Source organism: Dipteris shenzhenensis, chromosome 5, assembly GCF_047967505.1.
Source record: "Dipteris shenzhenensis isolate YYH24624 ecotype China chromosome 5, Dip_SZ_1.0, whole genome shotgun sequence".
Taxonomy (NCBI): domain Eukaryota; kingdom Viridiplantae; phylum Streptophyta; class Polypodiopsida; order Gleicheniales; family Dipteridaceae; genus Dipteris; species Dipteris shenzhenensis.
Window position 1 is genome coordinate 3,482,850 of NC_141600.1, and position 22,289 is coordinate 3,505,138.

General features: G+C 42.9%; 1 protein-coding gene and 1 pseudogene across 8 annotated transcripts in view; one reads left to right on the forward strand and one right to left on the reverse strand.

Moving 5' to 3' along the window:
* Nucleotides 1–3,061: 3,061 nt before the first annotated feature.
* The window catches only part of LOC147901509 (E3 ubiquitin-protein ligase RGLG3-like), a 48,971-nt gene continuing 29,743 nt past the window's right edge, over nt 3,062–22,289 (forward strand). For 6 of the 8 annotated variants that reach the window (XR_015541049.1, XR_015541052.1, XR_015541050.1 and 3 more), the window contains exons 1-3: nt 3,064–3,272; nt 3,392–3,514; nt 20,972–21,178. Coding sequence is in view for 4 of the 8 variants with exons in the window: in XM_087375324.1 (XP_087231450.1) it covers nt 21,026–21,178 (153 nt within the window). In the remaining 4 variants the exon portion in view is untranslated. Of the gene's footprint in view, nt 3,273–3,391; nt 3,515–20,971; nt 21,179–22,289 lie in introns of all 8 variants that reach the window. The other 2 variants (XM_087375325.1, XM_087375322.1) reach the window with 2 other exon arrangements.
* LOC147901510 (secreted RxLR effector protein 161 pseudogene) lies at nt 5,130–5,603 on the reverse strand (annotated as a pseudogene).

Below are 22,289 nucleotides of genomic sequence, written 5' to 3' on the forward strand. Positions count from 1 at the left end.
TACAGGCGTGCCCTCAAAAAACCAATACCATGGGCAAACCTATTGTTGATATTATTTAGGAACAAGGACAGATCCCACCACAAAGTCTCATAAGTGGAAGGACTGAGAGTCTTACATCAGAGTAGGTCCGTGAAGCTCAAGGTCCAAGAACAGGTTCAACCACAACCACAGCCGAACTCTATACCTCTAATGCCTATAGCTAGGCACATAACTATGCCACCTAATCTTGGTTTTGGGACATAACCACACATGGTGGCACTGGAATGTGAGTCTCCAAGACCTATGTGTTGTATACAACACATACTTAAGAGCCTAGCGTGCATACTACATGTGTAACAAAGTAGAAGATGTTAGACTAGCTCTATGACTTGCATTCATTTATGTTCAAAAAAAGGAAGAAGAGATGTGAGCAATTGTAAACCCAATCAGCATAGCACTTAGAAATCACTAGAGTTTCTAATTTCTTGAAACCCTACGCTGCTCCTTCTATACTTACTCTTCCCGGTACTTGCAACACTCTAGCATACTCTAAACCCTTTTACCAAGCTTGGAATCTTAAACTACCTAGCAATCTATCTTGGCATCTTCACCCTTACATTCTAAACATGGATTTCTCCTTTCCTCAATGCTACAACCTCAAAGAGCTTTTACATACAACCCAAATGAGGGTCTCAATTTTGGCTCCCCATGCCAAGCATATTTTGCCTTCCCCCCCCTCCCCCCATAAAGAAATAAGTATTCGCACGATTTCTCTTTCTAGACCATGCAAAATCATTTTCCACCACCTCAATGTCTCAATCTTTTCTCATGCAAGTAAAATAGTGTTAATTAAAAAGCATTAAACACTGACATTGTATTACCTAAAGTTCGTATGCTTGCATACATAGGAAAGGCAACATATAACATAAATGGTACAATTATATATTCTGCATTGCACTTGCCAATACACAATAAAGACCTCACATCCTTATCGAGAGTGAAACTTGACACTTTGACCTCCATTTATCAACAAGTAGAACTACTTGTTTTTAATGAGATATCCCTAGTTAGAAGGAGAAATTTAAACTTTGCAGACTTACATATGTGTTCCTTGAAAAGAAATCAATGCGAATACTTTGGAAATGTTAATGTTATTACATGTGGGGACTTCTTTCAAGCGAAAACTATAAAAGATGCATGAAACAATGGAGGACGCCTTGGATTGCATGGCTAACACATATTGGTTAATTTAGACCAAAATGCCACGAGTTAAGTACAACATTGAGACAAAAAAACTCTGACTTACATTAACATTTTAAACTCATTTAGAAAATGTATTCATACACAATAACAAATAGATTACATCAATAATAATTATCTACTTGAACAACCACAAGACCATCACCTCTTCTACACAAATTCATAAATGAACAAACATAATGAGACTATTTTGCATATTAAAAAGGAAAAAAATATGTTTTGAAAGTAATAGGCCAGTTCACTAAGACATTGTGTCATAGCTCAAAATTATTACAAGATCCCAAAAAAATTGATAGACTATGAACAATCATAGAAAATGAGTGCATGAGTGCACGTGGGTGCTACCTCGGGATTGCATATCTAAAGCAAAAAGGGTAAGGCAACATATTTTTAGAAGTTAATTACAAAGCAGATACCTAACTACGTTTTGGTAAGATGGAGGTGTTGTATTCTCCATAAAAGGCACTAAGATAGCAAGTGCTCACTCTCACAAAGAAAGGATGTGTTGTATTCTCCATAGAAGGCACGAAGAAAGCAAGCGCTCAACTTTTTCACAAAAGAAATCATGCTTTTAGCAAACTAAAAAAACATTACAATTAAAAAGAATCCAATTCTCCACTAAAGCACTACCTCTTAGGAGGGGCATTCCAAACATCCTTTCATGAGAAGTGGCAACATCTCAAGCGGTACGGCGTGTTCATTTGAATCCTAACGGATGACTCCTTGTTTGCTGCCTAGCAACATAGGTCTCAGGTCGATGTGCTCCTTGTAATGGACCATGGTGTGTGAGTGTAAAAACAATTAGGAAAAAAACTTTATAAAAGGCCATCCATACCTCCCGTGATCCATCTTCATCCATGAGTGGCCAAGCATTACCGTGTTATGGTCCTCCCCACTTTACCACTTTTTAGCGCTTCCTCCACGTGTGACACAGTGGAAATTCGCAGAGGAGAATAAAATTCTCCACTGTAGCACTACCTCTAAGGAGCCAGTCACTAAGTGCTAACAAGAGTGCACAAGTCCGTGTGGGCTCTGCCTCCTAGTATAGTGGTAAAAGCAAGTGCTTTTGGATGCAAAAGACAAAGCAAATGATTTTTAAAAGAAGGTTGGGCTATTAAAGAACAATTTTTTGTAGGATGATCTCCATAAATGGCAATTTGAAACAAAACTAGATAAAAAGGAGGCAGTGCTAACAAAAGAGGGAATACTACTTGAATTATGCTCAGGAAAAATAAACCAACAAGATGGCCTAGTCCATGGAGTTGATGGATTTTTCATGACCATGTCAGCATACAATGGTAAACATATCGTGTGGATACAATTCCCACATAGATATACAGAAAGGAACACAATACACAACAAGATACTCTATTAATTTGGACGTAACTAAAACACAACATATTCAAAGATGCTTCACAAAACAATGTAAAGTTTTAACTATCATTTGCATGTTACAGATGTAACAACAACGTATGGTAGCCAACTGAACCACATATGGAGCATCCTGCCAAAGGAATGCAAGAAATCCTTATGCACATTGGACAAATCATTATATACATGCATAAATAATATCACATACTACTCGTACAAGAACATAGAGAACAAACATAAGAATTCTAAAATTTTAGATGACAACTATTAGGTTAAATTATTTCCCTTACTTTCAATCAAAGTAGGGCCGCCCTTGTTTTCCCATAAAACTAGTGAGTTCTCGAGGTAAGGGGTTTGTGGATTTGAGGGTTGAAATGACATAAAATCTATATTTTCACCCAATATTATGAGGGTTTTCCCTTGAGTCCAATAGTGCATTCAATGCTTCTAGGTAACCACGGAAGACTTAGCTATCACGTTTTGACGTCCATTCTTATGGGATTTTACTTCTAATAATTTTTAATACTCCAAATTCCCGAGAAACAAGTATCCCTTGTCTTACTCAGGAGTGGCTACAGTGGTCGAGGACGGTGCAATTGAAAGGAAACTGGCAACGATTTACGTGGACAGACTCAGGTCTCAAAGTTAGGAGTCGGAGCAAGGTAAGGAATTTCACTCTGCTTTTGTGTCGTACTGAGGCGCTGATTTCGTCTCGTTCCGAATTATTTGTGATTCCTAAACGAACGACCCCTTTGACGATTATCCATTCTTCTGCCCCTAGAACGTCTGCATGTGACGGGGATCGCGTTGATCTGGACCGAATAGTGGTGTGCAATCCGATTCAGCCTGTCAGCTTCTTCGCGCAAGCTCGAATCAGCGAGCGGTTCAACCTATGCGTTCAAAGGTACAATTCTTTACGATGCGCCTGTGCCCTGCCTTACGACAGTTTAAGCAGAGGGACTCCTTATTTTTAGATGCTTCAGTTGAGTCTAGAAAATTGGCAGCAGACGATGAAGTGGTCAAGGGCCTCTTGGTATAGACATCCCTAAAATTTACTCTTCAATGACACATGTGGTGTACCATTGTAGCCTCGGGAGGCAATATTGTCATCGTAGTCCTTGGCAAACGCTTTTGGCTCTCCGAGCTGATGATTGGCACCTACCCAAAGGAACCAGGCTATATGGCATCCGGAATGGGGTTAAGTTCGTCTTCACTATGTATGCTATGACTCAAAACAAGGAACCCCAAAGGAACTCCAGCTTCTAGGCCATATGGCATCCATAATGGCACTAAGTTCGTGCCCAAGTGCGTACGCCAAGAATGAACTTAAGTGCCTTATTAGTTGAACTTGCTTAAGTAGTTGCTACACGGTGTATAACCATGAACTCAGTTGTAAAAGATGTAAAAATGTCATTCATGAAATGCATTCCTTGGTCACTTACAAACTCAATTGGACAATCATACCTTATTAGTGCCCTAGCTTTCGCCCACTCGATGGCATGATCTATAGCAACCATAATATCTTTGTTTTGTGTGTAATGAGCCATGTTCCAATATAATCTCATCCCCATAGTTGAATGCTTCCCAAGGCTGGCTTAGCTATAGGGGCATGCGACGTGGTGATAGCAGGCGATCACATACATCACATTCCACACAACGAGCATGAGCATCTCGGATAGCTTTCCAAGGTATGAGTTCTCCATGAAATGTCCTCCAGTGAGCCGTGTATGTGCCTCATTCAATATAGTTGCTCATTAATGAGGAAAGACCCAATGACCCTGAATCCCATATTTGAAAAGTTGGGAAAGTTGCGCTACAAGAGGAGGAATTCAATAGAATACCCCTCCAACCCCTTGCCTTGAATGATGAGTCTCTTCAGCTTGAAGGAGTTTTCAAACTCATTAGGCTCTTTGGAGCATGAACTTTACTTTGAATTCAGCTGAAGTAAGAGGCACCTTTGAAGTCTTTTAGAGTTCTGTTGGGTGTGGGAAGCAATGGAAAGGGAGTGGAATGCAATGGATCAAACAAGAAGCTGAAGCAAACGTGAGTACTTGCAAATGATTATGAGAAAGTACAAAGTGGTGGCCTATATGGCGACAAAGTCAACCATATGGTTGACCAGTGAAGTCAACCTAAGGGTTGACTAAGTCCTATGACTAACCTACAAGGCCATACCAGGGCTAAGTGCTAACAAACTCCCCTCCATGGTATGGCTGAAGTATCCTGGATACATCTCAGGTATACCTGGAAACTATATCATGGTTGCACATATTCCTCCAAGATGGATATAGCAACCTATGACAGTACAAGGAGATCAACATCACGTAACAAATGGTGCCAAGTGTAAGGCATGTCGAAAAGCCTCAAACTTGGGCTGTGGTAGAGCCTTCGTGGAGAGATCTGCTAAGTTGTCCTCCGTGGGAACATAGGACAACTGTATGTCTCCAGTTGACAGTCGCAGCCTCAATGTGCTTTGTGCGTGCATGAAACACGGGGTTTCTTGCAATAGCAAAAGCACTCTAGCTATCAGTGTAGGTGGTAGTAGAAGCTGGCTGGCTGATGTCAACATCTGCGAGTAGCTTATGGAGCCAGGCACACTCTACTGTAGCTGTGAAGGCTGCCTCGTATTCAGCTTCACAATTGGAAGTAGCAACTGTAGGTTGCTTCTTGCTGAACCACGAAATGCATGCAGGTTCAAGCATGAAACAGTTGCCACTATGGGACACTCTTGTGTCATAACAACCTGCCCAGTCACTGTTCGTGAAAGCATGCAAGACCAATGGAGACTCATCACCATAGAACAGTCCCAAATTTTGTGTGGCCTTCAAGTAACGGAAGACCCGCTTCACGGCTTGCCAATGCTGTGTACTAGGCATGTGCATGTACCTGCTCAACTGGGAGATGGCATACTGAAGAAGGTCGGGCATGACATAAATAAATAAGGCAGCCCACAGCCTGCTGATAAAGGGTGGCATCAAATCATGCATTGCCATCCTCGGAGGAGAAACAAAAGCCAGGCTCCAATGGTGTAGAAACTGGCTTGCAATCTTCAATCTGGAATTGGTCTAAGAGCTGTCCAATACTTGGATTGACTCTTCATTATACCCCCCTCAACATATGCAAACTGGATGCCCAAGTAAAAGTGCAACCAGCCCATGTCTGTCATTGCAAATGATTTCTGCAAATCAGCTTTAAAATCTGCAATTTTGTCCATATCTGGCCAGTGACAAACATGTCATCCACGTAAACTCTGCAGCACTCTTTTGGACATAAAGAGTTGCTTCTGCTTGGCTGTTCCGAAAGCCACTGGCTGTCAAATATGCATGTATCTTGGCATACCATGCCTGGGGTGCCTGCTTCAATCCATAAAGGGCCTTCTTGAGCTGGCAAACCTGATTTTCCTAACCTTTTTCTCAAACCTAGGAGGCTGAGTGACATAGACATCTTCTTGTAAATCACCATGAAGGAAGGCGGTCTTAGTGTCCAAATGATGCACCTCCCAATGTTTGTGGAATGCCAGAGCAATGATGCACGCTATGGTCGTGATGCGTGAGGTGGGAGCAAAGGTCTCTTCAAAATCAATGCCATGGTGTTGTGCATCTCTTCAAAATCAATGCCATATTGCTGTGCATAACCGTTTGCAACAAGATGAGATTTGAAGCAGTCAACGCGGCCATCATCTTTCCATTTAAATCCATTTTGTGCCTATAGCACGCTTGCTTGCAGGCAAGTCACACAACTCCCAAGTGCCATTTGCATGAATGGACTCAAGTTCAGTATTCATAGCATCCATCCATTCTCTGTTGTCAAAAGCATCCTTATGACATAGTGGCTCTTCATTACAGGCAGTGGCAATCAAAGCTACAGCCATGGTATTCAAAAGCCAACGAGGGACTGATTTTTGTTGTCTCATGACAGCCCTCTCCCCTTGAACTGCTTGCTCGAAAGCATGGCCATCTGGCGGTGGAAAATCAGGTTGAGCAGGAGCAACGAGAGGAGGATTGGAGCTGCTAGAAGCATGAAGCATGAAGCATGAAGCATGGTGCTCTGCACTGTGTCATATGTATCTGTGAAAGGCGACATAGAATTAAACACATTAGAGGCTTCCTCTAAAGGCTGTGTTCCACAGTCCAGCCAAGGTAAAGGGGCATGCTCAACAAAAACCACGTCCCTACTGACGATCACCTTGCCTGTGCTAGGATGAAACAACTTGTAACCTTTTCTTGGTGAGATGTAGCTAATGAAGATGCATTTTTCAGCCTTATCATCAAGCTTATGCCTCAACTGAGAGGGTACATGCACATACGCAAGAGACCTAAACACCCGCATGTGAGAAATGACAGGCTTACGACCTGTCCATGCTTCTTATGGAGTCATGATCTTCAATGCCCGAGTGGGTGCTCGGTTGAGCACATAGTTGGCACACATAATTGCATCCAACCAGAATTTATTGGTCTAAGACTATGTCAAGATGATATAGCCCTCTATCAAGTGTTTTAGTAAGTACAATATACTTATCGTACCGATTATCATTAACAGCACAGCAATAACCGTCAAAAAGAACTCTGAAGCCATGTGTGGAGGTGAGTGAGATAGAAATCAGATTCTTTTTTATACCTGGAACATATAAAACTTCTACAAGTGTAATGGTATCACATGACAATGTAGTGACAATCACTTGACCAATCCCTTTCACGGTATATGTTGTATTATTTGCACTAAGTGACAGTGCCCTCCTTTGGAACGCCACTCAATTTGTGAAAGAGATTTTTGTAGGAAGTGATGTGCTTGGAAGCACCACTATCAAAGTACCAGTCTAAGGCAGAATCTGAGACTGCAAAAGCTGAATCATGCAGAGTAGGATTATAATGACACTCATCATTGGCTGCCTCTGTATTTGTGACATGAGCAGGTGGAGTATTTGTGACAGAAAGACCCGTGCTGTCTTGGCTGTCCTTGCTTCGTCTTCTCGGAAGCAATGCGCTTCCGGCACTCAGAGATGTCATGACCTGGTTTTCTGCAATAATTGCAGCGTTTCTTCTTCTTCCCATCAGAAGGAGAAGAAGAGGATGAGGTACCAGATGTAGGTTTGGGCTTGCTTTAATTTCCCCTCCCTTTTCCTTCGCCCCTATAATCAGTAGCAAAGGCTTGATCTGCATGAGTAGAAGCAGCCTTGTTTTGATGACTGTGCTCCTCCTATAGGAGTAGGGAAAAAAGTTGATCAAAAGATTAATGGTTGGGGTTACCCATGGCCACTAGTCTAAGTGTTGCAGCAAATTCCTGATATGTAGCCAGGGAGTCCATCAAGTGTGGTGGACACAACTTGTGAGTTTGGTATAATCGCATCAACATTGATGAGTTGCTCTCTAAAGTCCTTGACCTGAGTCAAATAGGCATTCATTCATCTTAAAATTGTCAAGCAAATAAGCAACTCTGGCCTCATTGCATACCTAATAAAGACTTGCCAAAGTGTCCCATGCAGCCTCAAATGTGACACAAAAGAGGGTGGAAAGCTTGAAATCCAACTGTACCAGGCAGATCTAAGTCGAGAGGGAGAAAATCCCAGCCAAATGATGCTAGAGCTGGTTGAAAAAGTGGAAATCTGAGCTCAAAAATGCTTGGAGCCACCTACTGTTAATTCTTGGCAGCATTGCGTACCTGTCCGCACAGGTCCGTGCAGCCGTATGGACGTTCGTACAATTGTACGGACGGCGTTGAAATGATGCTGGAAGTGTAAAAACAGCTCAAATTTTCAAATAACGTTGAAAATGAATTTGAAAAAGCCAAAAAACAGCTGCTGGATTGTTTTCCTACTAAAAAAACAGTTTTCAGGGACAAAATGAGGCATTGGACTCAGCTGGAGCAAAATGGTAGGTAGGAAACAATGGCTGGTTGAAAAAGTGAAAATCTGAGCCCAAAAATGCTTGAAGTCACCTACAGTTAGTTCTTGGCAGCATTGCGTACCTGTCCGCACAGGTCCGTGCAGCCGTATGGCAATTCGTACAATTGTACGGACGGCGTTGAAATGGTGCGGGAAGTGTAAAAACAGCTCAAAATTTTGAAAAACGTCGAAAGCGAACTTGAAAAAGCCAAAAAACAGCTGCTGGATTGTTTTTCCAGCTCAAAAAACAGGTTTTCGGGGACGAAATGAGGCACCAGACTCAGCTGGAGCAAAATGGTAGGTAGGAAACAATGGCTGAGCACGAGGAGAGGCAGTTAGGAGCAAGAGAACCTACTCTGATACCACTATTGGGTGCGGGAAGCGATGGAAAGGGAGTGGAATGGAAGGGAGCAAACATCAAGCTGAGGCAAACACGATTACTTGCAAATGGATAGTGAGAAAGTACAAAGTGGTGGCCTAAATGGCCCCGAGGTCAACTATAAGGGGGACTAGTGAAGTCAACCTAAGGGTTGATTGAGTCCTAAGACTAGCCTACAAGGCCATACCAGGGCTATGTGCTAACAAGCTCATGGAACCTTGCATTATCACGCAAGAAAGCCTCCACCATTGTGACCCGATGCACCTCAAGGTAGTCATCAACTAAAAGTGGGCATCCCATCTATTAAGCCAAGATTGGACATAGTACAACTTCTTTTCCTTTTTCTCCCCTGCATAAGGTTCGGGAGAAAGGGGTGGATGCCCTTGAAACATGTCCAACTGCTAAAGTTGCTGCAAATAAGCCACCATTGGGTTCATATACGAGATTTGAGATAGCACCTAGGCCATATAGGTGCAAGCAAAGGTGGTTGTGGAGGGGGTGCTTCATCATGTTGAATGCCCTCCATGGCACTCTCCATAGAGGTCATAATGGGCATGATACGGGAGTAGAGTACGACAGAAGATGGATAGAGGAAGCCATGAATTCTTCATGAGGAGTAGAGAAGAGAATGCTCAAGCAAGTGTACAGAAGCGATTCGAGCACTTGAGGGAAGCAGCAAAAGCACATGTGTATGAATGAGTAAATTGGCTTGCCAACAGATTGAGCTGAGCATAGAAAGTTAGGATTGGCCATACATACAAGGATTGACGAAAATCAATAGGAAACTGCCACTCTTGATTCAGCCCTTAAGCATACTCATGCGTGGCTAACTAGAAGCTCAAGGGCTTCTTTTGCATGCATAAAACAGTTGCATGCAGGCCATGTGTGAGCTTATGCACGCGTTACCTCACAAGTGGTTTGCATGCCACTTAAGGTAGTGCGATGAAGCATAATTGTGGAGTAAAAATCATCCAACCAAGGTACATATTGGATCAAGTGTCATGGACACATGCACGTCCTAATGCACACTTAGAATCAGAGCTAGAAGGAAATGGCACCTCCTCCCACATAGGGAGGCGGGGTCTATGAGACTTGGCCTACTGAGACCTTGTCTTGTACCATTTGGAATTGTAATGGTACCTTATGGTCAGACACAGGGAGCTTCTTGGAATATTATACTGGTCGTGACATAGTCTTTTATACAGAGACACATCAGAGTCCAGAGTGCACACTACCAGTAGTCAATGGGTACACATGGGAGTTTGCTTACAGAGATGTGACGAGGGACACAAGGGGAGTACGAGGATCAGGAGGAGTAGCAGTTCTTTATAGGTCTGCCTTTTTGGGGACCATCTTAGTAGAGCTGAGAGATACACACTCTAGATTTCTCTAGATAGGATGCATGATCTTATAATTTCTAATGGTCTTGTTAGATGGCCCTCCTCATGTGGTTTTACTTGCTTCCCACATGGAGGGGGCTCTAGCGTTGTTGATTACATCAAGGGATCTCTGCCTTCGCTTCTCATATCACTGATTTCACTATCGCACCCTCTCCTCCTGGGGCCGATCACAGATACCTCTTCTTTAGTAACTTTACACGGCATTACATAGCACCTCCCACTCCACAGATCACTCACACCACTTATCATGACAGACATTTCGACCGCAGCCTCTAATGTCTAATTATGCCGGGCGTTTAAACTAGAGACATTTAAACTATTGACCGCTAAAACGCCTAAGGCGGTGGTCCTAACCTTAGTTATGTGGCATGGCCATAAAGGGCCTGATAGGTGCGGCATGGCCATAAAGGTTTGAAGGTGCAGCATCGATTAGGAGTTGGATGACTCCGACTAAGGGCCAGCAGCCGAACGTATAGAAAGCAAGTAGACAATTTGAAGAAATCAGATAGACTAGGCTTTGATACCAAATGAAACACCCCTTACAGGTTGGCCACTACTAACCTAAGGGACCAACGTAATCCTCTATTCATAAGCTACCTGCATACACCAAGAGAAGTTAGAATATAAACATAGGGACACACATCACATCACTAACCCTACCATAGATCCTCACAAGAATCACCCTTGAGCTAGAGTTCGGACAACCCTAGAAAACAAGGGTGTCCTTGATCACCAACCTTGTTTGGCCTATACATTGATGAGCTTGAGACACTTATGCAGACACTGGGGGGAGATGGATGCTCTCTCGCTGGCACTCTGATTCAAATCTTGTTATACGTAGATGACATGCCACTCTTATCTTCCTCACCACATGAAGATAGAGACAAATCTCCCGTGCAGAGGGTCTCGAGAGACACCTAGATGCACTACAGACCTTTTGTGATTCCCATGATTTGAAGGTCAACCTTGGTTAAATCAAGGTCATGATCTTCAACACATCCCGAGCCGCTATGCACCGAGAGCTGTTCACTTTTGATGGGTCGCCGGTTGAGGTTGTTTCGTCATATACATATCTAGGGGTTCTCTTCTCTAGACCTATCTTTACTATGAGACCTAGGATGCAGGTTCGACTGAGCAGAGGATTATCATTCTGACATGACTATGTAGCACTCAACACTTATCATTTGCATTCTGCATTGGAGTGGAGGCTCGTTTAGTAGCTCAACCCACACAGCTTGTTTGTATCAGGATTTTTCATAGTCTCATAGACCCATCGGTCTTTTGAAGACTTTTCTTTCTTTCTTTTCTCCAATTCAAAGAACAGTTTCTAATGATGGAGTTATCAAAGGACCTATCAAGTTTGAAGATTTATCAAATTATTGTGAAACGCTTATGTAATGCTTTAGGAGACAGGAAAATGAAGCAAAGAGAGGATGACACCTATGCAGACTTGGTTGGAAGCTGTTCCTTTAGTGACAACAAAGAGGAAAGTAAATTTTTGGAGGCTATCCTCAGTCAGAGATGAAGTAGCTTCAACGTGGCAAGGCCCAGGAGTAGATGAGTTGACAACAGAATTTAGGATATTGGGAGTAAAAACCTCGCGAAAATGGACAGCGAGACTTGGAATGCAGAATCTCCAATGCTGCAGACCTAACTCTTCTTACGGTCTCTATAAGAAGGTGACAGTATGGCTCTTAATCTTTGCAAAAATCATTACAGAATCCCAAAATGGAAAAACACCTCCTAGACCGATGTATCTTAGCCTCAGATGGCATGAAGTTGCTTGCTTACATTAAATTGGAGTTCACAAAAGCATTTGACAGGGCTGAGTAGGATTCTCAAATGCAGCAATAGAAAGAATGGGATGCTATTAGATCTCAGCCAGCTTAAAAGTCCCCATTTGTGATTGGATTAAAGATTTTTTTCTGATTCTAGGTCTATGAGGACGACATAAGTGTTGCTTTGCTTGCTAAGTATGTCTTCCTTTCGTTTTTCAAAAAAAAATTATATTCACTTTTTCCTTCTCTTTTGTTTTCTCTTTTATTTTCTGTGTAGATTTTTGGACTCTAGAACAACTTACACAGGTATATACTGCTGCTCTTTAGCCCCCTTTCTGTTTCCTATATAGAAAGCCATGCTTGGCCAACTTGCAAAAAACGTCAAAAGGCTCTTTATGATAGCATCAAAAGAGTATTCACGTCATTGAAATTTAATACTCAAAATCAACATCAATAAGCCTTAAATTGTGTTCCAAGTGGTCAGGTATAGGAGATGGGCTTGGGAAGTTGTCAAGAAAAAGGAAGTCATTTCCTATTTATGTGAGTATTTCAGCAAGAAGAAAGAGTAAAGAGAATGTGAATGCTTCAATACAACATTCAAATTTCATAATTTACGACTTATAATTTATACCATGTGGTATATAGCTTAAGCCTCAAGAGTCACAAGGCATCATAGGAGAGCGTTTGCCTCTCTCTAGAAAGAGTCATATTGCCATCGATCTATATGGATCTTGATGATGTAGGGTGTTGGGGTAAAGGCATGTTGCCACCCCTTTATTAAAGATAAGACATCTATGACTGTCTTAAGACAGTTATAGGGTAAAACCTAATCCTAATAAAACTAATGAGTTTGTGGTGTGGCTCATCACTTCACACCCGCACACTTGAGTCTTCTCTCTCTCTCACACTCTCTCCCTCTTACTCTTCTTCCCCCTTCAGGTCCTTCAACTGGTATCAGAGCCTTCTCTCCCTCTACCCTAGCCTACCCACCCCCCTCGACCTCTACCTAGCCTCTTCACGGGCCAACGGGCCAGCAAGCAGCAGCGCCGTACGGACGTACGTCGTCCGTACATCCGTACGGACGGGCGTCGCACCGGCGGCAAGCGGAGCACAGCGACGGCATTGCATCGCGGGTGCGGGCGCAGGCTCAGGCGCGGGCACAGATCAGGGCGCGGGCGCGGTCGCGATCGCGTAGAGCAGGGCACGGCACGGGCGCGGGCGTAGAGCAGGGCAGCAGCTGCTAGTTGCTAGCCTGCGCAGGGGCAGCCTGTGCACAGCACCAGGCTGCGCGAAACCAGAGCGCGCAGCGCGCGCTCAGGTACGGACATCCGTACCTGCTGTACGGGCTCCGTACAGGAGCCATACATCCGTACGGATCTACACTCCGCAGGTACAGGGAGCTGCATCAGGGAGACCATCGAAATTTTTTTTTCTTCTTCTCTCTTCTGGGATTCTGCACACATGCGCAGGTACATCAAGTACAGCAGGCAGAATTTTTTTTTGGGAAGAGAAAGAAGGAGAAAGAGCTCTCTGCTCTTGTTTCAGGATCATCTTTCAGTTCACAAAATTGTGTTTTTTTTTCTTGAAAGTACAGCAAGTACCTTCATTTACCTCGTGCTTGAGGTGAAGAGAACCACAGTGTGTGGTTGATTGCACAGTTATCTGTTTTCGTGAAGGAAATGCCTTGATTTTGCAGAGGACTTTTATGCTTTTACTGGGCTTGAATCTCAGTTTCCGGGTGAGCAGATCATAGGGCTTTTGCCTGGCAGTTGATGCTTTGTATGCCTTGAGGTAGTGTGGTGCCAGAGAGCACACATCTGCCTCGATTTCCGCAATGTCGAGGTGACATTTTCTTGCAGGTCACATTTCTTGTGCAACACTCAGAGAACCTCAGTTGAGCCACGCTTGGCCAGGGCGCATCGAGTTTACTCGGTCCCTAACTATCCATCGTTGACAGTGCTCAAAAGGTTCCTCATTGAGTGTTTGTACGTTGGGATCTGTGTATGTCATTTCTACACAGGGCAGTATATGCATTACACTGTTGGATGATTTTGTCAGAGAGATTTTCATATTGCATGCTACCTCAGTGTTGAGGTGTTCTTCACTTGGTTCAGGTGTCAGATCAAGAGGCTTTTGCCCAGACTTTGTTTGATAGCACTTGGGTTACCGACAGAGATCTTCAGATGCATTTTATCCCCTTGGTAGTAGGGTGATTGCTTGGGATTTATCCCATTTTTTGTTGCAGGTTTTGTGACAGGCTGAAGTGTTTTTTTTTTTTTTGGGGTGTTTGCCAAGTGGTTTATGCATATTAACTCAGTGCAATACCTCATCTGAGGTGGGAGAAGTGATCAGTACAGTCAGTACAGCAGTGTTTACAGCAGTGTTTGTGTTTTGTCAGCTGATTATGCACTGTTAAAGCACTTGTGGAGCAGCTGCAGCATTCTGAAATTACTGTTTATGCCTCTTTGAGCACGGTACAGTGTGTCAGAAGGTACAGTATTTGCAGGGACATTTACTGTTTTGCTGCAGATTTTCCTGACAGTAAAAAAAAAAAACAGCACTATTGTGAGTGCTCCTGGCTCTTGATAGAGCAGGTTTTTTCTGAGAAATCAGAATTTTTATTCAGTCTTTTTACTTCCAGGGAGTCAGGTACTTTCCTTATCTGATATGGCATCAGGGGGAAGTGAATCTTCAATTCTGAACATAAAGAAACTGGAAGGAGCACACAATTATGCATTATGGGCAGAACAGTGCTTGAATGTACTTCTGTTAAAGAAGATTTCTAAGCCCATAAGGGTGAAGGGTGTCAAGCCATCTGACATGGCAGCTGATGACTGGGAAGAGCTTGATTTGTCCGCAAGGGCAGCTATCATGCTCACTATTTCAGACACTCTTGTGTTCAATGTTCAGGCTGAAAAGACCTCTTATGGTCTATGGCAAAGGCTAGAAGAATTGTATGCCCAAAAGAGCTCAGCCAGTAAGGTTTATTGGTTGAAGAAGCTGGTTGATCTTCGCATGAAGGAAGGTACAGCTATGACCTCACACTTGAGTGAGTTCAATGCCATCTTTACACAGCTGATTGCACAGGGATTGAATCTTGATGAGGAGTTCAAGGCTACTTTCTTGCTGTGTACCCTCCCTGAGAGTTGGGACACTTTCAAGACCACCCTGTCAAATTCGAATGTCACTCTTATGTATGCTGATGTAGAGAGCTCTCTCCTTATGGAGGAGATGAGCAGGAAGAATAATGCGAGCAGCAAGTCTTCAAATGCCTTGCAGGTACAGGATAGAGGCAGGACTCAGCAGAAGGGGAGATCTGCTAGTAAGTCCAAATCTCGCAGTCAGTCCCGTGGCAAAAAGGATATTGAATACTTTTATTGTGGCAAGAAGGGACATGTGAAGTCTAAGTGCTTCAAGTTCATACGGGATCAGAAAGCCAAGAAGGCTGAAACAAAGGATGCAGGCAATGGAAGCAAAGGCAAAGGCAAGGCCAAGGCAGATGACTTGGATGCAGTGAATGTTGCAGCAGAGGACAGTGACAGTGACATACATGATGTTTTATGCTCTTCTGCTGTAATAGCACATGCTTTGGTTATTGATGGCCATGACATGCACACCTGGCTCTTGGATTCAGGTGCTTCTTTTCATGTTACTCCTCATAGGGAGTGGTTTACTTCCTACACAGGTACTCATGGAGTTGTTCATCTTGGGAACAACTATGCATGTCAGATTGCAGGGATTGGCAGTATACAGATAGTATTTCCTGATGGACGCACTCTTTTGGTTGTGTGCTCCTCAGTGAGCTTCAGTGACTTTTGTAGTGCATGTTCCTTGGACAGTACCATCCCGCAGATGCGTGCTCTCCTATTGGCTGTAGGTATGCACTAAGAACTGCTCCAAGAGGTAACAGCTGCTTTCAGTTTGAACTTGTTAGCCTGCAGTGTTCTGCTTTTCACGCCTCAGATGATCTGCAGGCAGGACTGAATGTTGCGTGGCATTCCTTGCTGCTCCAGACTGCTGGGCATTCTTTGGACCACTGACTATGGATGTTGACCTTCTTGCTAGTCTCCAGGACAGCCTATTGTGGATCAAAATGACAAGGGCTTGGGCCCTTTATATAGAGCTGGAGGGCTGGGAAACTGCCCAACTTTCTCACAGACTGTACTGACCCAGTCTGTGGTTCCTGTGCAGACAAACGACTTCAGGCCAGCCCGAAAAATGACCAAGCACCCCATAATTGATGCACTGCCACAGGGCCTTCTGCTCTAAACTTGGACATGTGCTGTACCTCCTGCAATCCTGCATCAGCCCCAACACCTGTCTGTCCTCCCCCCTGCACAGACTGCTGCTGCTGCTCCAGCCACATGTCATGTCTGCAGCACCTTGTAGTTGCTACCCCAACCTGCTTGTGCAGACACAACCCGCCCCAAAAGCGCCATCTGGGAGCTCTGATACTTCCCGTCTGCTGCATGGTTGCAGCTTGCCCTGATCTGCGGAACACCTTCTTATATCTCTTGCTTGCTGCGCAGGTCTGCAGCTCAGTGAATGTTTTCTTACACCTCGTGGCATCCAAATTTGATGCACATACAGCAGACTCTAGACCCCCCTAATTTTATCTTGGTACCATGTCCCTGTGATCTCTTCATGCGGGAGCTTACAGGTGAGACAATTGACCCTAATTTTCGACAGGGAATAGCTCTATCACCCAAGTACTCCATCATGTTTCCAAGCTCGGAGGTGAGGGTGTAGGGCCTTGTGAGTTATCCCCAAAAGATGTAGTCGATAGAATATTACGAGAACACTCAGATCTTGCAGACATAGTGGACAGAGTATGGTTGAGAGAGGGCTGAGAGGCAGCAGGTTGCACCACTGAGCCGACTGGGGGGCTTTGAGAGAGAAGGGGTTGAGGGATGTAAAGGCAACGACCAGTCACCACTGGTGACTTCAGAGCAGCAGTGCAAAATCGAGATGTAGAACAACGAAATTGAATGCCAGGCGGAGCCTGGAGTCATGTGATGGCGACGGATTTGTGAAGAATCAAGATAGGTTAATTTATTTTAAAAGGTACAGAAGGGGGGGGGCACCAAACGATTTTTAGTGTTTCAAAACTTGCGGAACGCTTTGAATCGCACCTTACCTTAAGGCGCGCACACCGAATAACCATGTTCACAATCATCATTGCAACTCTACAGGCATTCGACTTGTCTCCACCCTCTGTTGCTTCTTATACGAAGTTGATGCGTCTCTTAGGGCAGAGTGGAATAGCCCCTCAAGTTGTACCCATTGGATATTGCATCGACAGGCTAACCATTATGATCTAGGGCGTTGTTTGATTTTGATGCGTTTGGAGCAATATGGCATTAGGACTCAAGAGGCTAATTTTTGGTCTTTTTGCCCATGTAGCCTAGAAATTCGGCATGGCCCCTTGACTTTGATGGCTTGATATTTCCAGCCTTTTGATTCACCATTGCAAGCTTTGTCACAGGCCTTGGGATCACAGAGAGCCCTATTTGACTCCCCTAACCCTACCTATGACTCAAAGCTGGAATCTCAATGATCTTGCCTGATATACCCACACAGATTGGCTCTTCCACAAGAGTTACAACTTGCTCTGTTGGCAGTTGAGGACACGATGCTATAAGAGCACATGTTTTCAGCCAGAGACATTTGTGGATGTGGTGTCTTCTCAAAGGACAAGGTCACGCTATCTAGTCTCTAGCAGTGATGAGATGTGCATATATGTTTGTCTTGCATTGGCTTCAAATGTTTTCGACCAAGGACAACAGGAGGGATTGTTCTTGGATATGCCACTTGCCCAAGGTGGATTACTGGACTTCAAAACTTGCGCTCATGACGTCAATAGGGATGCCATAGTATGCGTGATGGAGTTTATGGTTTTCAACGTTATGAGTGACTATCATGAGACTGAAACTGCACTATGTGTTGTGTTTTTAGAGGATGAGTTTGGGCATGTTCCTGGATCCATCTAGATATATATTTGCAGAGGATAAGCTTGGAAGAGAGTGGCCCGAATAGACCTGCATGTTGTGGACTGCTTCCACTTGTCCAAGACAATATGACACTTGGATTCCTTTTAAACTACAGGCCAAGATCACACAAAACGCAACTCTATTGTCTAAGAGGTGAGGACAAGATGCACACGGAGCCACAGGAGGTCCTTGAACTTGGCTGCCTCCTTATATAACCAACTTTTCCAGGTAGAGGCCTCCTTGCTGCAGCTGGAGAGAAGATTTCTTCGGCTTGGGCTTAGCTACCCTTCGCCTTGGAGGATGTTTCAGTTGATATACCAGAACTTGGGCAAAGCTTGAAGTGTTCGTTGAGAACCAAATGCTCGTTTTGCAATCTTGGGTAAGTTGGCACCTGGAAGTGTTTCTAACTTGTTTGGCAATTGACCCACTTCTTGATAGAAGCTGCTGGCTGAATCTGCATGGTATTGTGGATGCATGCAGTTGCATGCTTAGCATTGGCATTGGAAAACTTGCGTTCAAGCGCATGCTTGTGTTTGGTTGCATGATGGAACATGCACATGTGCCCAAATGCAGTAATGTACATGCACGTGTATGAGTTGCATGTGCCGCTTTTTGACTCGTTTACTTGTCTCTCTTTCAGTTTGAATTCCTCATGGAGGAGAGCGATGTTGTTAGTATGAAGCCTAATGTCCTCTCAAAGCTCGTCCATTGTCTGGGAAAGATATCTTACTTAGCCCGTTTGATCCTTGAATATCTTAATACCAAGAGATACTACCTGGAACTGGAAGATTTTGTCTGATTAATGTTGGTTTTCCCTGCGCAACAAGGTTGTATTGATATTCACATGATTGCTGATTAATTTAAACCACTATGAGAAGAGCACAAATCAGTATCACATTGAATTTTTCTAACTTCCAATTTTGTCGAACTTTGCGAGGCAATCGATTCTTCACTATTGACTAATTTGATTTTACCTTTTGTTTTAGTGTCATAGTTTCACCCTATCAAAAGCTCTAATTAGGATGACATGTTTCTTAATTTGGATATTTCACCTTACTTTACTAGTTTTGATTAGAACAACTTTGAATTGTGTTTGGTAGTCCCCATCTTACAATTCCCTTATTCTTCCAGGGCTTGATTTTAAGATGCTTCAATTTGTCTCTTCTAAGTGTTGTTTGGATGTCTATTTTATGCTTCCTAACTTGCCTTTCCCCCAGCTTGTGATATTCCAAAACAGGAAAAAGTGTTTCTGGTTGGATATCTGGTATTTATTCGAGCTTGATTAAACAGTTCCAGTTCCTTAGACTATTCTGGTTCTTGATTGGTGTCCTCTGATCCGCATTCCAATCAAGGATTCTAAAGAATATACAAATTTGGGAAATAATTTCAGGCTGGACAGTCTGTTCTTGTACAAAATTATAATTCACCATTTGGAAAAGTCAAAGGTGCAATGCTGTTACAAGTGGTTTCAGATTCAGTTGTTTAGAAAGGGATTGCCAGAGTATGAGCTTGCTTAAACTTTGTTATTGCAAGCTGGGCCTCTTTGCTAAAAAACAATTCCCATTGTTGTTTCTGTATTGAATTATTTAGTGTAGGCCATAGCAAGACTATTGATAAGTTTTATGGGAGCTGGCCCCTTTTATGGGAGCAATCGATTCTTCACTATTGACTAATTTGATTTTACCTTTTGTTTTAGTGTCATAGTTTCACCCTATAAAAAGCTCTAATTAGGATGACATGTTTCTTAATTTGGATATTTCACCTTACTTTACTACTTTTGATTAGAACAACTTTGAATTGTGTTTGGTAGTTTTTAAGATGCTTCAATTTGTCTCTTCTAAGTGTTGTTTGGATGTCTATTTTATGCTTCCTTACTTGCCTTTCCCCCAGCTTGTGATATTCCAAAACAGGAAAAAGTGTTTCTGGTTGGTTATCTGGTATTTATTCGAGCTTGATTAAACAGGTCCCAGTTCCTTAGACTATTCTGGTTCTTGATTGGTGTCCTCTGATCTGCATTCCAATCAAGGATTCTAAAGAATATACAAATTTGGGAAATAATTTCAGGCTGGACAGTCTGTGCTTGTACAAAATTATAATTCACCATTTGGAAAAGTCAAAGGTGCAATGCTGTTACAAGTGGTTTCAGACACGCACCCACGATCAGTCAAACGAGCCTCCTCCAAGTGCAACCAGCGTCCTGCAAGTGAGCACATCAGCTAAATGCAATCCGTAAATAGTCTGTTGAAATGCAATCCACATGACTAAATAGAAGAGGCATTGAAGCCTACATAGACAAAAAAACCCACAAAAACCCAAAACTGCCAGCGCGGTGGCATGGTCATGGCCTTCTACAAAGAAGTTCTCTCTCTCATGAGGGCAAGCCTCACCTCTTGCATCTTCAACACAGGCTGATGGGTAAACCTATGCTGCTCTAGATCAAGGCCAAAGGCTCGCATGAACACAAAATAAATATGCTTGCAAGCCAAGTATGATTTTCTAGCTCCTACCCTTTCTTCAAAGTCTAGACACGTGCAACTTGGTCTCTCCTTTATTGACACTTCATATTGGGAAGAACCAGGATTGCCATAGTATGAGCTTGCTTAAACTTTGTTATTGCAAGCTGGGCCTCTTTGCTAAAAAACAGTTACCATTGTTATTTCTGTATTGAATTATTTAGTGTAGGCCATAGCAAGACTATTGATAAGTTTTATGGGAGCTGGCCCCTTTTGTCTCATGTTTTGGTATATTCCTGACCAGCATTCTAAAATCCTCTGTTGTTATTTGGCTTCAAAGTGTTCTAGTTTTGTTGAGATATGCATTACTTGTTGAAATGAAGCTGTAGTTATGATCATTGAAGTTATGGCTGAAAAGTTGTGTATGTTTTGAGATGTCTTTTGTGAAAGTGCAATTGCTGAATTTTGTTGTCATTGCAGGTTGAAGTTAGTTGGGTCTAAAGCTGGAAAGCGAGTGGAGTAACTAAAAATAAAATGGGAGCCCTTGCTTCTAAGAAGGCTTCAGAGCCAAGACCCTCACATACTTCTCAAAGCTCACCATTTGGAAACACTGGGCATAGCTCATTGCCAACAAAGCCTTCCAAAAAGTATTCTTTTATTGCTGATCAGTACAGCACTGTTGAACAGGTTCTTCCTTTGACCCATAAATACTTGGTATGGTCAAATTTTATACTTTTGTAATGAGAGAAGCCTAGTATTCACGGAGAAGATCATCTCAGAGTCTTCATAACATTGCAATCCAAATCATGATGAGGAAATATGAATTTAGGGACCAGATATTGAGAAATCTCTTTGGTAATTTTCTGAAGCTTTATGATCTCTCTCTCTCTCTCTCTCATGGATATCATCATTGTGGTGGTATGTTCTCGGCAGAGCGAGGTCTTTTTAAGTGTCAAATAATCAGGCAAAAGGGGAACAGGGTGTGACCCTGTTCCCGAAATCAACATTTGATAGAGTTCTTCCAAAAAGACCCTGAGGTACAACTGAGTCTTTTGATTTCGTTTCAAACAAGTTTCATGGTCCTTCAACGACTTTGACCATCTCAAAGCATGGCACGTATCTGATGCAATTTTGATTGGATGCGTACGTTAAGTTTCGAAAATAAAGAGGGAGTAGTTACTAGGATTTGTACTAATTTTTTAAGACCTAGTGACGGGTAAGGTCAAGGTTGGCTGGGCCCATAGCTCCATTGTCACCCTATAAAAGCACTACCTGATCTTTTAAACAATTGTGACAGTAAGGTGCGCCTAATAGCACTTTAGCTAAGTCAGAAACAAGTTCATGTACGGCTAAAACTTTTTCTTTAGTCTTAAATATTTCTGTAGATAACATCCTATATTGATCTCCTAAGGAGCCTTCCCTGTGGTGGAATGAATAGTGCTCCAATAAAGGTAATGACATTTTCTAGGCAGACTTTTGGTCACGGACATAAGATTTAAGCATATTAAGAATGGTTAACTTTAGCATCTATGATTAAGGATGGAAGGAAGAAGAGACCTTCAGAGTAGTGCCTTTTAGATAGAGTTCATAAAAATTGCAGGTGAAGCGATCATCTCGATTAGAGACAATCTCAGAAGGCATTGCATGATGTACAAGCACATATTTGATAAAAAGCTTGGCTGCCTCAGGGCCTTCAAGAGTCTTTTTGCAATGTTTGTAATGTCCCTGTTTATTGAATTTGTTCACAATAACCCCTATTTGGTCATTTCCACATGGAGTGCAGGGAATAATGGAAATA